A 13165-nucleotide genomic window follows, 5' to 3' on the forward strand; every position below is an offset into this window, starting at 1 on the left:
CGCAGTGCGCTGCCGTTACCTGTCAGCGGCGGCGGCGAGCGGCGGAGCGGTGGCGGGATGGAGGGGCTCATCCCGCTCGTCAACCGGCTGCAGGACGCCTTCGCGGCGCTGGGGCAGAGCTGCCTGCTCGACCTGCCGCAGATCGCGGTGGTGGGCGGGCAGAGCGCCGGCAAGAGCTCCGTGCTGGAGAACTGCGTCTCCAGGTGAGGGGCGGCGGGCACGGCGCCCCGTCAGCGCCCCGCGCGCCGCTCCCGCCGGCGGGCTCTCCCTCCCCTCCCCAGCTCCAACGGCCGCCGCGCGCGCCCCCGTGGCGGCGGGGGGAGGCCGGTTGCCAGCGGGGATGGCCGGGGGGGACACCCGGCTGTGCGGCCCCCGGAGGGGGCGAGGCGGGCCCTGGCACGGCGGCAGCGCCCTTGCTGTGCGCGCTGCGGGGAGCCCGCCGCCCCCCCGTCGTGCCCGGGCTGGGGGGTCACCCCTTGTCTGAGGGGAAAAAGGGGCTGAAAGGCCCAAATCCTGACTGCGCCGGGGGCTCGTCGGTTCAGGGGGTTTCACATCGCCGCTGGGGCTTCGAGCCGTCCTAATGCGCGGGTGGGTGCTAGCATCTCTAAAAATTCCTGCCAGAAGGAAGGGGACGCCTTCCTGTGGTCCTTTGAGCGGGCAGGCTGGGTCCTTGGGGATCTCCTGAGGTAAATGTGAACTTCACGTGCTGTTTCATGAAGTTCCTGTTGCCTTTGCCGCAGAGAGCGTGAGGGCTGCTGGCGGGAGGCGGTGGTTTCAGAGCGGAGCTGCAGTCCTTAGCCCGTGCATAGGAACAAAAGTGCTGTTGTGTGTCAGCCGTCAGGGAAACTTTCGCACATGGAGGTCTTCGTTAAAGGTAATATTAAGTGCTGTGTCTTGCCACAGCCTGGCTGCGTGTCAGTCTGCGATAGCTCTTGATACGCAGTGTTAAAATACTGTTGTTCCTTATCGCCACTTCAGACTTTACTCTTATTGTGTGAAATGTCAGTTCTTCCTCTTTTCTGCTTGAAGACTGTAGCTAACTGCCGATGTTGACAGTACTGCCGATCTCTCAGGTTTAGAAAGTGCAAGTGAGATCCTCAGAAATCACTATTGGCCATCAAATTACTACAGTTTTCTTTAAATGAGTCTTTTTAAAGCATTATTGTAACCTTTTAATCGGTGTGTCTATGAAGCTGTGCAAAGCATGAGTGCTGAGGAGGAAAGACATCTTCATCTTTTCTTGTCAGTAAAGCTGTTTTGGTCCCTGTGGCAAAGCCTTGTCTGGAGTGGCATCCACCTGGGCTCGGGACTGACTGCGGTGGGCTGTGAGCTGGTGGTGTTCTCTGGATCCACCTGTGCTGGTGGAAGAGGTTACTGCTCCCCGATGCTTATCGCTCCTCTGCTAGACGGGCTGGCCCTACCTGATCTGCAGGCGGAGCTGTTCCGTTCAGCGCAGCACGATCCCACCCCTGCCGCCTCGATGTGCCTGGCTAGAGCAAAATGTGAAGATGAGCCATTTGTGCTAATCTGGCCCATTTGGACAAGAGGCTGGAACCTGCTGCACAAGTGAGATGTGGACTTTTCTAGGAAGACTTATGAAGAAAAGCTAGAGGCGATGACTTTCTTCACCCACGTAGTTCTTCACCATGCAGCCTGCGGGTGCTGCAAGAGAGTCTCTTTGGAGAAGAGCTTACAAATGGCTACGAGGCAGCAGGGTGTCTTTGGCGCATCGGATCTGTAATTTGAATTCTTTCAACCTGGTCTCGGAGCTCCACATCGTTGTTATATGCAGTAACTTCTTGAGATACACCACTGGCAGAGTTGTAGTACCTCCTGACTTGCAAACTCGGAGCCTATTGCAAATGTGACATTAAAATGCATTACTTCGAAGCTATTCCATGAGACTTAAGCAACTATGTTGTACTCATGCCTTTCCTCTAGACCGAGTGAGTATGTGTGGCCAGCAGATGTGTACTTGCTAAGCTGTGAGAACTTGATTGTGAACCCTCAGAACCAGATTAATGAACATCCATGGGACTGGAAGAGCATTTTGCTTGTCAGATCAGCAGACACAATGGTGTGGCTCTTTTTAGTGAGCCATAGGACATTCCTAGTTTTATGGGATAATGAAGCTGCTGTGTGCAAAAAGAAGTTTATTGCATCCACATCTGTCTTAATATGGCATATACAGGTAGCATGTCTCATTGTAGACATGTGTTGCACTCATTTCTTTTTGTTAGAGGCACACTGCATAATGTGTGATTAACAGGGTGAACGTTAACTAATAGTAACACAGCTTTGAAACTCACATCAAAATAAAACAGTCCTAGCATTGCTCGGAAGTTTGAGCATTAATTCTCACATTTTTTGGTTTGGTTTTTCTTGTGGTTTGTTTTTTGTTGTTGTGTTTTTGTTTCTGTTGTTTTTTACCACATGAGTCATTATCATCAGTAGATTTTGAACTCTTGACCTTCAGAGAGGCATTCAAGATCTCAGGAGTAGCTGTAATTGGTAAGAGGAAGCATGCTATCCTCCACGTGGAGGGCAGGGACTTGCTACAAGCCAGCTGTTGGTTGACAACCTGAGTATTTGTTAAGTGGAGTTCTCATGAGGTTAGTAAGGTTAACTCTAGGATCAAACTGCTGTTCTCTGCTGCCTGTAGCCACTAGACCTTTGTGCCTGTTTCAGTCCTCCATGGGGTCTTTGGTTGTGCAAGGATGACTTTTTTTTTCCCACTTGGACAGAGGAAATCTATTTTCTAGCTTGTGGGTGGTATCAGAGTAGGAGCTTCCTTACAGAGCCTAACCAACCAGGAAACATGCTGGGCTATACTGCGTTACCCACCATTTAGTTTATGCTTTGCCATAGTTTTTCAGAAGGGTTGTGAGGAATCTGGCTCTGGCATAGTTCTGTGGGCTGGCAGATGGTTCTGGAAGTGGGATCCAAGTCCTCTGATTTCTGAAACTGCTGAGTGACACGCATCCATTGCTGTCCCCAGGATAGCTTGTTTAGGTGCACACAGCATCCTTAGTTACATCAGTCAGTGAGTACATTGGGATTAGATTGCATGTTTCATCTGCATTAGAGCTGGTGTTGCATGAGGATTGATTCTGCGTGTTTGCTTGCTCCAGGAATTTGTGATGTCCAGAAATACTTACGTCCTTGTAGGTTGGCTCCCAAGGCTGGAGTTTGGGCAGTGTCAAATCTCCCAATGTAGCTGTTACTGTTACTATTTGGGTTAGCACCTGCTAAGGTATTTGGAGAGTTTGCTCTTCGCTTACTGCTCCTCTGTGTGTAAGAAGACTGCTGCTTTTGGTCATCAAGGTCTGTGTTTGAAGGGTTTCCTCTCAGGATTCTGGTTATATTTAGATGGGAACAGAGATTCCAGAGAGCACCTGGGGACAACAGTAATTTCCATTTATGGGTTAGACCTTCATGTGTTCCTAACGGGAATTCATGGCACTTGTTTGAGGAAATGGTATTGACTGAAAAGCAAATGCTCTTCCTGCCTGATTCTCTTTGCCACAAGAGTAAACGTGCCCTTAAAGTACTGACCTGGTGTTTGAAGCAAAGAATCTAGTGCAGTCTTCTGGTAGAGTTTGGTGGGAGAGAGACTGAAAAGTGCCAAGGGGAGTCAAACATCTAATACCAACAGATTGCCAGTGGGGGACAGGCACTTCGCCTGGTCTTAGTCCTTTGCTACAGTTGAGTATAGGACCATGACCTTATACGTTGTTTGTGCTTTTTAAACGTCTTGCATTTGATAATAATAGGGTTAGTTAAAACTAATGGCAGGAAGCAATCCTTGCAAACTGTATTTGGAGAGAAAGCATTTTCTCTTATTTCATATATCCAAATGGGCCTTTAAGATAACTAAAGGCACAGATGGCAACCTACCTTGTCAGGGCCTCTTTCTGCAGATTTGAATCAGAACCTTATTCTTACAAATAGCTAGAAATTAATAATTAGATTTCAAAGCTGAAAGCTCTTTCTTCCCAGCTTAATATACTATAATCTGCATGTGGCCAAATAATTGTTTTATAAGAGACGTGTACTCTTGTTCATAAGCCTGTCAGTCATCATCAAACAAGCACTTTCGTTTTAAGAGCCTGAGGTCTGGTTTTGTAATACAGCTTTTTCATCTGAGACGCTTTTGATAATCTTACGGCTGATGCATGTTGTATAGCTATTTATTATGACACATGTACTATTTTTTCTTTTCTCTCCACCCCCCCACCCCCCAAAATTACAATTCCTTGTGCACTCAGCTCATTCTTTTTTGCTTGAGATGGCGGTTGTGAAAAGACTGCATTGAGTCATTAGGGGAAGAGAAAGGACTTTAAATCTGGCTGTTGAAACAGAGAATTTCTCCAAAGAAAGTAGACATGTACCTAGGTTATGTGCTTCCTGAGGGAGATACAGTTAAAATTGGTGCAGAAATTTTATTCTTTTAGTTACTAGTCATCAGCAGAAAAACTTTTTTACAGATTCTCTCCTTTTGTGAAACAGGCATGAAAAAGCTAAGCAGCTGGAGATCCAAACTGAAATGTGGCGCTTTGTATTCCTTTTTTAATCTTAAGGATCTTCTGGAAATGAGAATCAGCCACTCCTTTTCCTGACTAATTAAGCCATTGTACAGCTGTATTGAGTGTATTAGTCTAGTTATCAAAATATTCTGGTACACTGAAAGCAAGAATTGTTTCTATGTATTCCATTAAATAGCAGCAGAAGCAGATGAGACGGTAGCTCATTTACATTTCTTCCCCAAATATATTCTTACATTTAGAGGGTGCAGAACAAACGTGGCCATTTAGGTGGGATATAGATGGCCTAGTTCTGCCCTTAACTGTAACTCTATTTTGGATTTTAAGTTTATTTTCTTGAGAATTGATATATGCAAACTAAAGCAAATGTGTAATTAAAACCAGAAACGTAAAGAAATATGCTGGTTATTCCCTACCCCCACCCAAAGTAAAGTAAAAGTTTTCCTCTAAAACTGCTTTGAGGATCCGTGTCTCTTATTTCTGGTATTTAAATTTTACCAACTGAAAGATTTCTTCTGTTTTAAGAAAAGCTTTGCTCTGTAATGAGGCATAGTATTGTGAGCCCTGACCTATATTCTGGCATTTAAGTTCAATGTATCAAGCAGTTTACAGATATGCTAAATCAATAAGTAACACTTTAACACTTTTGTAAAGAGTACCAGTGAGAATACATATGCATTGGGTCTTAGTATAACTTTGGCATACCATGTACAGTTAGGGCATTGTAGTGGTTAAGTGAACACAAGTTTAGTATTTGAAGTCTGAGACCTAGACTTAAGAAAAACCTCAAAGCCCTGCAAAAAGTGACCCTCAAAAATCCCAGTCTGGTCTTGAGCTCCTTAGGAGGAATCAGTGCTACAAATTCAGTGGCAGTTGCTACTGGAAGTTCAGTCCATCAAGGTACTGAAGGTGACTGCACATCTCTGACCGTTTTTAAAGGTGAATCATCATCTAGTGAGAGGTTTGTGTGGGTTTTTTTCTTTTTCTTTCAGACCATAGGTATTCACTTCTTAACTAAGTTTTCCTGATTCTTAATACAGAGACAGTTCTGAAGATTCAACAGATTGTCTGACTCTGCAAGCTGTTATATAACATTATAAATCCCCATACTTGCCGCCCTCAGGGATGAGCCTGTACCCAGGGTTTTGTAGTGTTGAAATCAACAAATAACAAGCACCTTTGTTGTCTTGCTGTTTCTTGATGGGCATTGCTCCTGCTAATGTTTCAAGCTTATGTTATTTTCTCTGTAGATGAAATGGCAAACAAGGCTTTCCAGTTCAGATAAACAGATGTTAATAATATGATTGTTTGGACATTCACCTGTAAACATAGGGAGTGATGCTGCTATGGATTACAGCTGTGAAGTAGAAGTATGGACACTGTTGTCTTTTCTGCCACCGATTTACTGTATGACCTCAAACTGGTTTTTAAACCTTACCTGCATCTGTATCCACATGGATATGCCTCGATTCTTTACTCTGCCTTAACTGTATGTAGAATTTATATTTTTATTCCTTTATTTTTAAGTTGCTTCTATTTCTAAAGGAAGAGGTTAGCATATAATCTTAAAATCAATGTGTGATAACTGTGATTGTAGTGTAAAACTTGTTATGCATTTCTCTGCTTTGTGTAATGGCTGCTTTAGATATATATATGGCACCAAAACTGAGTATTGTATTCTGCTTTCAACAGCTGAGACGTAACAATGCTTCTTCTTCCCAAAAAGGGACCCTTGCTGGTGTTTAGCTTGTGCCTCTAACTTCTTAGTTGTTGAGAGAGAGAGTGTTTGTGGTATCCATCAGTTAATCAGTGAGCAAATTGATTATACTCCTTTATGTATTCATGGGTTTATTAAACAACGTCTGCCTAGATTGCAAGCATAAAGGAACAGAAGCCATTTTTGGTTTTTTCTTTTTTTTCTATTTTTCTGTTTTTTAAAACAGTGCATTTCAAAATAAGGTGGCCTAGTAAACAGAAGCCTGTGCACTCACCTTGTTTGCCATGCTGATGTGTAGTGAGTTACTGGGAATCCTTTTAATGCTGGGTGTCTGCAGTGTAAAGCCTGTAGTGTAAATATGCTGAGAACAGGAAATGAGCATTATTTAACTGTGACCTTGCATCTTTTTCTTCGGCAAGTTGCATTGAGATGAACAAGGCAGCATTATTGAACTAGAGAGGAGCAAAATCCCATTTAACTGCATGCTGGGCTTTGATGTACTGCCAAGTACTGTTGTCTGTGATAGCCTCTGGGATGCAAAGGAGACTCTAGCTGTAGATAAGAGAGGTTTTCAGCTGAAATGTCTAGTGATAATGTCAGCTTTTATAATTTTGTGTGTGGAAGTTATGCTTTTAATTCATTACCTGGCATGGTATATCTGCATCCTGGTTCCTGTGCAAAATCACCATGATTTCTTCCTTCACATATGCAGGAGATTTACTATTTGCTGTAAGACAGCTAGGTTTCCACTCTTGTAGATGATACAATTGAAGCTAGATTAACCTTAAGCACTTGGTACTTTGTTTACTATGTACAGTGCAGATGCCTAAGAATGCACACGTATTTATTCAGTGGTGCTTAGCTATAGAGGGTGCTATATATATATGGTCTGTGTATAACTTGCTTGCAGAGAATGGGCAGGGCTCTGTGTGGCAAGCGTGAGAACAACTGTAAGACTGCTCTAGCCTCTGCTGCACGACAGTGGATGAAATGGGCTATGTTCCAGATCTGTTTGGCAGCCAAGCTGGAAGCTGCTGAAGAAATTTTAGCATAATCCATCAGAGGCAGTGTTATGCCCTTGCATGCTCACCTGTTAGTTTGTTCAGGTGCTAGACAAATGTTGACAGAAGATCCCCAATGTCAGATCTGGGAAACAGGCTGGAAAGCCTTAGGAGTCTGGGCTTGAGACCTCCAGCATTATGACTTTGTTAGCGTTCGGGGAAGCATCATCATCAAACACTGTTTTGGTCAGACTTTTAGTATCATTTTTTCTTGTGGTAATAATTCAGTTTCTGGTGAGCAAAGAGATGGGAGATTGTGGCTGATACCGAATTTCAGTATTTGGCTACACAGACTTTACATTGGCATAGACAATATATTTGTTTGCACATGCTGCAGGCTCAAAGCAGGATAAATGGCCAGGTAAAAAAAGGATGAAATGGCTAGAGACGAGAAGTTGTTTGAGAGACTTGAATCACTTGTTTTGGAAACATCCCCCTTCTCCCTTCCTTCTGTAATTGTCTGTCTATAAATTCAGGCTGTGTTTATACTGCAGTTCCCATTGTGTATGCATTCTGGAGGGAGTAGAAGAATTGTATCCAGTTACATTCTAGCTCTGCAAAATAATGTGAAATGGCTTATATTGTACCAAGAAAGGTGATCGTACAGTTTGACACCTTGTTCGCCACAAAAGAGGTAAATGTATTTTCACAATGCTTTTGAAGAGGCGAAGTTTTTTGGACTTGGATGTGACGTAGGTGGTTGTATGCTGTACCACTAAGTAGTCTGTGTAGATGGATATGAGTTCAAGACAGTGTGATTTGGGAGGAAGGGCAGGAGCTTATTTTGTCTGTGTGTTTGATGGCGGCACTGAAATTTGCAATATCTAAAATTTTTGTCATGACAGAATCTTCAGAGGTGAATTATTTGCTATATGCAACTAATTGTATAGTAGTTAGCTGTTATGCCTGCAGTGTTGGGGCCATGTTGTTTTCTTTCTGATCCTTGCAATCAGATTATCTTTTTTTTCTGTTTATATCTGATTATATTATGGAGGAAAATGTTTTACTCAAATCTTTTCTAAAGAAACATTGTTAATAGTATTTGGCAGATGTGACTAAAAAGCCGCAACTTCTATTTAGAGTACTGACAATAATTTAAAGTGAGTGAAGAAATTTTGTTGTTTATTTCTTGTATTGAGATACAAAATCTTGATGCATTAGTATTCATCCTGAGAATGGATGGGCTTTTATGCACCAACATCCTATGCAAATTAGTCCTTTCCTAAAGGCAAATGTATCTGATTAAGGAGAATACAGTTGTCCTGCAAAGTCTGTTTTATTCTTTTCGACACAAAAATTCTGAGAATTGTTGGGGGGTTTTTTGTGTTTTGTGGTGCTCCCCCCTCCCAACCCCTGCTTGGAATTGATGGAGAGCACCATTGGGCAGGAAATAGCAGAAGCTTTTGTACAATCTTAAAAGAGAAAGAGGAAAAAGGGCATTTTCACAAATGGAATTAGGATGATGCAGCAAAGTTTTGGATGCCTGCCAGGGAGGACAGATGCATCATGCATACAGTGGCTTGCCGACGAGACTGCACATTGGCAACTTCCCGATCTGTTAATACCGCAAGCCTACAGCCTGAGCATAATCACTGCAAACAGAGCAGCGTTCATCTTACCACTTTTATGTTTTTGCCTGGCAAGTTTTCATAGCTGTGTATGGCAAGTTTTCAGTCCTATAAACATTATTGAGACTTTAAAAGTTTTTATCACCTAAGAGATTTTTATTTTTTTTTAATACTAGGAAGTGCGTTTTCTTTCCTTGCTTCCGTGAACAGGCTTCCTTTTTTCTGTGCAGGAATGCAATGGGAGATACTGTCACTGCTATCAAAATATGATGTTAGATGTGGGGTACTAATAATGGTCTGTGCCTTCTTACATGGGTGTCCCTTACTTCGGAGATTCTGTTGACTCCAGTTGTCTTTAACAGACTTTAACAGACTTCACCACTGGGACTAGAGTAATTTTTGGCACTGATTTTCTCATAGCCCTATAAAGTTTACTTTAATGGGGGAGATGTAATGATTTCTGGTTGCTTATTGAGTAGAAATGCTGCTGCTACTTAAAGAAAGCATCTTCCATATATTGAGAGAAGTATAAAGACAATGACTTCTAAGCCTGCTCTGTCTCCAACCTTCTACATGAAGGGGAAATCTCAAACTTTGCTTTCTTGCCTTAATGGTGCCAAAGCTGTCACTGAACTTAGCTGGTAGGGAAGTGCCCAGCTAGCGTGACTGAAATCCCTTGCCATCTTATTTGAAGTTCTTCAAGGGCTTTTCAAAAATACCTTGTTTCTCACCTTTAGAGTCAATGCTCATCGTATTTCCATGGTTAGATCTGCTTGGGTGGATTGTTTTGTACCGTTCTCCTCTGTTTTTATGTATAGTTGGTCTCAACTCCATAAAAGGGTGAGGGATGAGAGACACAAAGAGACCTTTTAGGCAGCTAGGTTGTAGTGCTGTGCAAGAGTTTCAAGAATATTATTTTTTTTATTATTATTATTGATTCAACTTGTGTGCTTACTTGAAAGTGATGGATAAGATAATTGGGATGTTCCTGCTTTGGCTATTCAGTTCCAGTAGTTAAGCAGTGGTGATCAAGGACATCTCTGGGTTGGAAAATGGCTTCTCGAAGATGTGAAGTTTATCCACCCTGCTTGAAAGGAGGAGATAGTTAACAACCCTAGGATGTCCGGATACTCAGTTTCTCACTCCTAAAGACATGGCCAAACTGCATGGGCTGTAATGTGTAGTTCCTGCTCCTGGATATTGGACTACATCTTGATTCAGCCGGTTAATTAAAATGATCTCTCAGTTGAGGGAAGATTTACCTTGAAAGAATAGTTACTGCAAACTGAGACCAAACTTCATTAGAGAACTCAAACTAGACCCTAAAGTGTTGTGATAAGGATGCCAGCATCTATGCTGTGTGGTTTACAAAAAAAACCTTGGCAAAACTGGTGTTGAACTTCAGTAGCCAATACATCTCAGACCACTAAAAAGTCCACAGCCTCTTAATGCATTTATCTTGCCTAGTAGGCCTAATCAAGATAGGTACCATTGGCCTTCAGTAAAGAGGATTAATTATTTTGTTCACCTTCATGTAAGCCCCCTTATCTTAGGCTGAGATTTTGCAGCCGTTGAACAAAGCTGTGGGAGACGCTCTTGATTGGCAGACATTGTGGCAAAACAAAAAACACTCTTCTGTAACTAATGCAAGGAGGTGAGGGATCAAGTGGTGACTGATAATAAGAATTGGTCTCTGTGCTTTGAGCTAATGAGGAACAATATATAGAGACAAATATCAGTGTGATGTATACTACTATATTACTGGAGGAAAAAAAAAAAGGTACATGGTTGAGAACATCAAAGCACAACAGAGGTAGTGCCTTAAAGCTTTTGAGATTTCTTGAAAATGTGTCCCGGGGTTATCTTTGTACTGTCATTTGGAGGGTAGAGGAGTTATGCTCCTGAAACCACTAAGGAAAGATAAATAGTCATGTCTAGTGTCAGTGATGACAAGCCTGTTCTCAGAAAGTACTTCACCCAATGTTCCAAATTTAATTCCTAAGAAAGCCACTGCTTAAATGCAAAGTACATTTCCCATCACTTGGACTTACCTTGCTCTGTAATAAACAGAAATGTGTGAAGGATCTCCTGCTGAGTCCTCTGTGATGTTGGTGAGCACCAAAGCAAGAGCAGGCGAGATAGAATGAGTGTGCATACTTTCAGCATTAAGTGTTCTTTAGTTATAAATTCACTGGTTTTGGCTTATGGGTTTTAAAAAGTGAACCTGAGGAAAGAAGTTAGAAATTATTAATGTGTCTCCTCCGTAGGCTTGCACTGGACCATGCTTTTCTGTGTTTTGGTTTTTTTTGTAGCACTTTGAGGCTAAACATGATAAATGCCAGAAAAATGAAAGCCTTTTGTAGTACTATTTGCCACAGAGCCAGGAGATGCTTGGCTATATAGGTATGTGTAAGTGTTCACTGTGAATCAGTGTGTTCTTTCACACAAGATACGGCCATTCAGCAGCCACCGTGAGCCACAAGTGCTCCTAGTGTGCCAGACTGGAGTTGTATAAAACAATAAACACTGTGTTGGAAAAAGGCCTGGGAAAACTGTTGGCTTTGGGCATAATTGCTTCCTATTGCAACTGGAGCTGTGTTGCAGTCCTTGGGAATAGAGAGCTGTGTGGAATGCTACGACAGCAGTGGTGTTCATTTCAGCTGCTCATGGAATGTGGTCTTTCTGCATTGGAGGAAAGGTTAGGGTTTTGGGATGAACTTTGAGTTAGTGGAAAAACTTTTATGAGTAACATTACTAATGTTGTTTGGCAAAATGAAATAGATGTAGGTGAGCCGTTTGTGATCTTCTGTGAGAGAATTACGGCTCTTGTACTGAGCCTGTCTGGTTTCCATCCTTTGTGAAAAATGGGGAGTCTTTCTTTCCAGGGACTTCTGATTTTTCTGACAATTCATCACTCTGTTTTACTTGTTCTTAGCTCTTTAATGCAGTTACTGTGTAATCATTGACATTTTCCTCCATTATTTGATTTCTTGGATTCCTCTTATGTTTTATATGAATTAATTACATTGGTATAAATGTAAATTAATCACCATTTCTCCTGTGTAATACTGACTGCATAACTGAGGAAAGTGCAGAATATTTCTCAGTACTATACTGGCAAAGTATAGCAGATTTAAGTTACTGTTTTGAAACCATGATTAAATTTTAAGTGATGAGGCATCATCGCCCTTCATACAAACTCAGGATTCTTCTGTTTTGTCTTTTTTTTTTTTTTTTTTTAACATAATAAATAGTGCTAGTGTGCTAGAGAGCTCTTCAATGAAAACTGTTGCCCTACCTGGAAATCCCTTTGGAAATATTATGTTTGTATTTTGTTTGATATGTGTTCTTTTCTTTGTAAGTATAGCCCTGCATTATAATGAGACAACCTCACTGAAGGAGCCCACATCTAGTTTGCTTTTCAGCATTTCACTATGGTTTCTGCCCTTTCTGAAATGTGGAAGGGTGTTCATCTCTCTTCCAGGGGACTCTTCTCATTAATGGATTGTCCAATTACTTTTTCAGCTTGTTTGCTTTCTGAAAATCAGTCAAAGAGGGTATGATAAAGGAAAGACAACATACAGAGACGTGAACTTTCTTTTCTTTTTATTTCTTTTTTTTTTTCTTACAATAAAGTTATGTACTGTAGCAAAGACCAGAACCCTGTAGTCTTGTTATGAACTGCTAATGGTATGGCCATTGAGAACCTGCATCACCATCCTGTGATACCAGTTTTTGAGACTTGGGGTTTAGCAAGTCCAATTCAAACTAATATCTGTTACCTATACACATTAAACAAATGTTTCAGTAGATACACTTGTCCAGATTGCTGATATTGGAAACGAGGCAGTATTGGAGAGTGAAGACAGTACAGTTTGTTATGCAGTTAGACATGAGCTTTATAGCTTTTGGGGTTAAAAATTATTTGGCCTTGAAAATATTTTGCTTTTGGAAATATTTAATGGTATTCTAACAGACGAGTGCATTCTAAGATTTAAGAGTTACTGAAGTGATGTTCTGGCAGACCTGGCTGTGTGCATCTTATTTGTATGTGATACATTCAGTACTGGCTAGGCAACACTGGACGGGCTTTGCAACTGGTCTCTGAACTGTCATGTCACAGCACTGAGCTAGTATAGCTGTTGTCAGCAGAGTGCCTTTTGCTGAAAAGTCTCTTGAGAATAAACATGTAAAAGTAGTTTGATCCTTAATGTAGGATGCATATCTTTTAAAGGAGCGTTATCTTTCATTCTTAGCTTTATTCTTGCACAATGT

At 41.9% G+C, this 13165-nt stretch overlaps 1 protein-coding gene across 3 annotated transcripts in view; it reads left to right on the top strand.

Moving 5' to 3' along the window:
* The window catches only part of DNM3 (dynamin 3), a 187029-nt gene continuing 173864 nt past the window's right edge, over positions 1-13165 (top strand). For all 3 annotated transcript variants that reach the window (XM_055724417.1, XM_055724416.1, XM_055724415.1), the window contains exon 1: positions 1-203. In XM_055724417.1, the coding sequence (XP_055580392.1) occupies positions 58-203 (146 nt within the window). In that variant the 5' untranslated portion in view covers positions 1-57. The remainder of the gene's footprint in view (positions 204-13165) is intronic.

This window comes from Falco cherrug, chromosome 12, assembly GCF_023634085.1.
Source record: "Falco cherrug isolate bFalChe1 chromosome 12, bFalChe1.pri, whole genome shotgun sequence".
NCBI lineage: Eukaryota > Metazoa > Chordata > Aves > Falconiformes > Falconidae > Falco > Falco cherrug.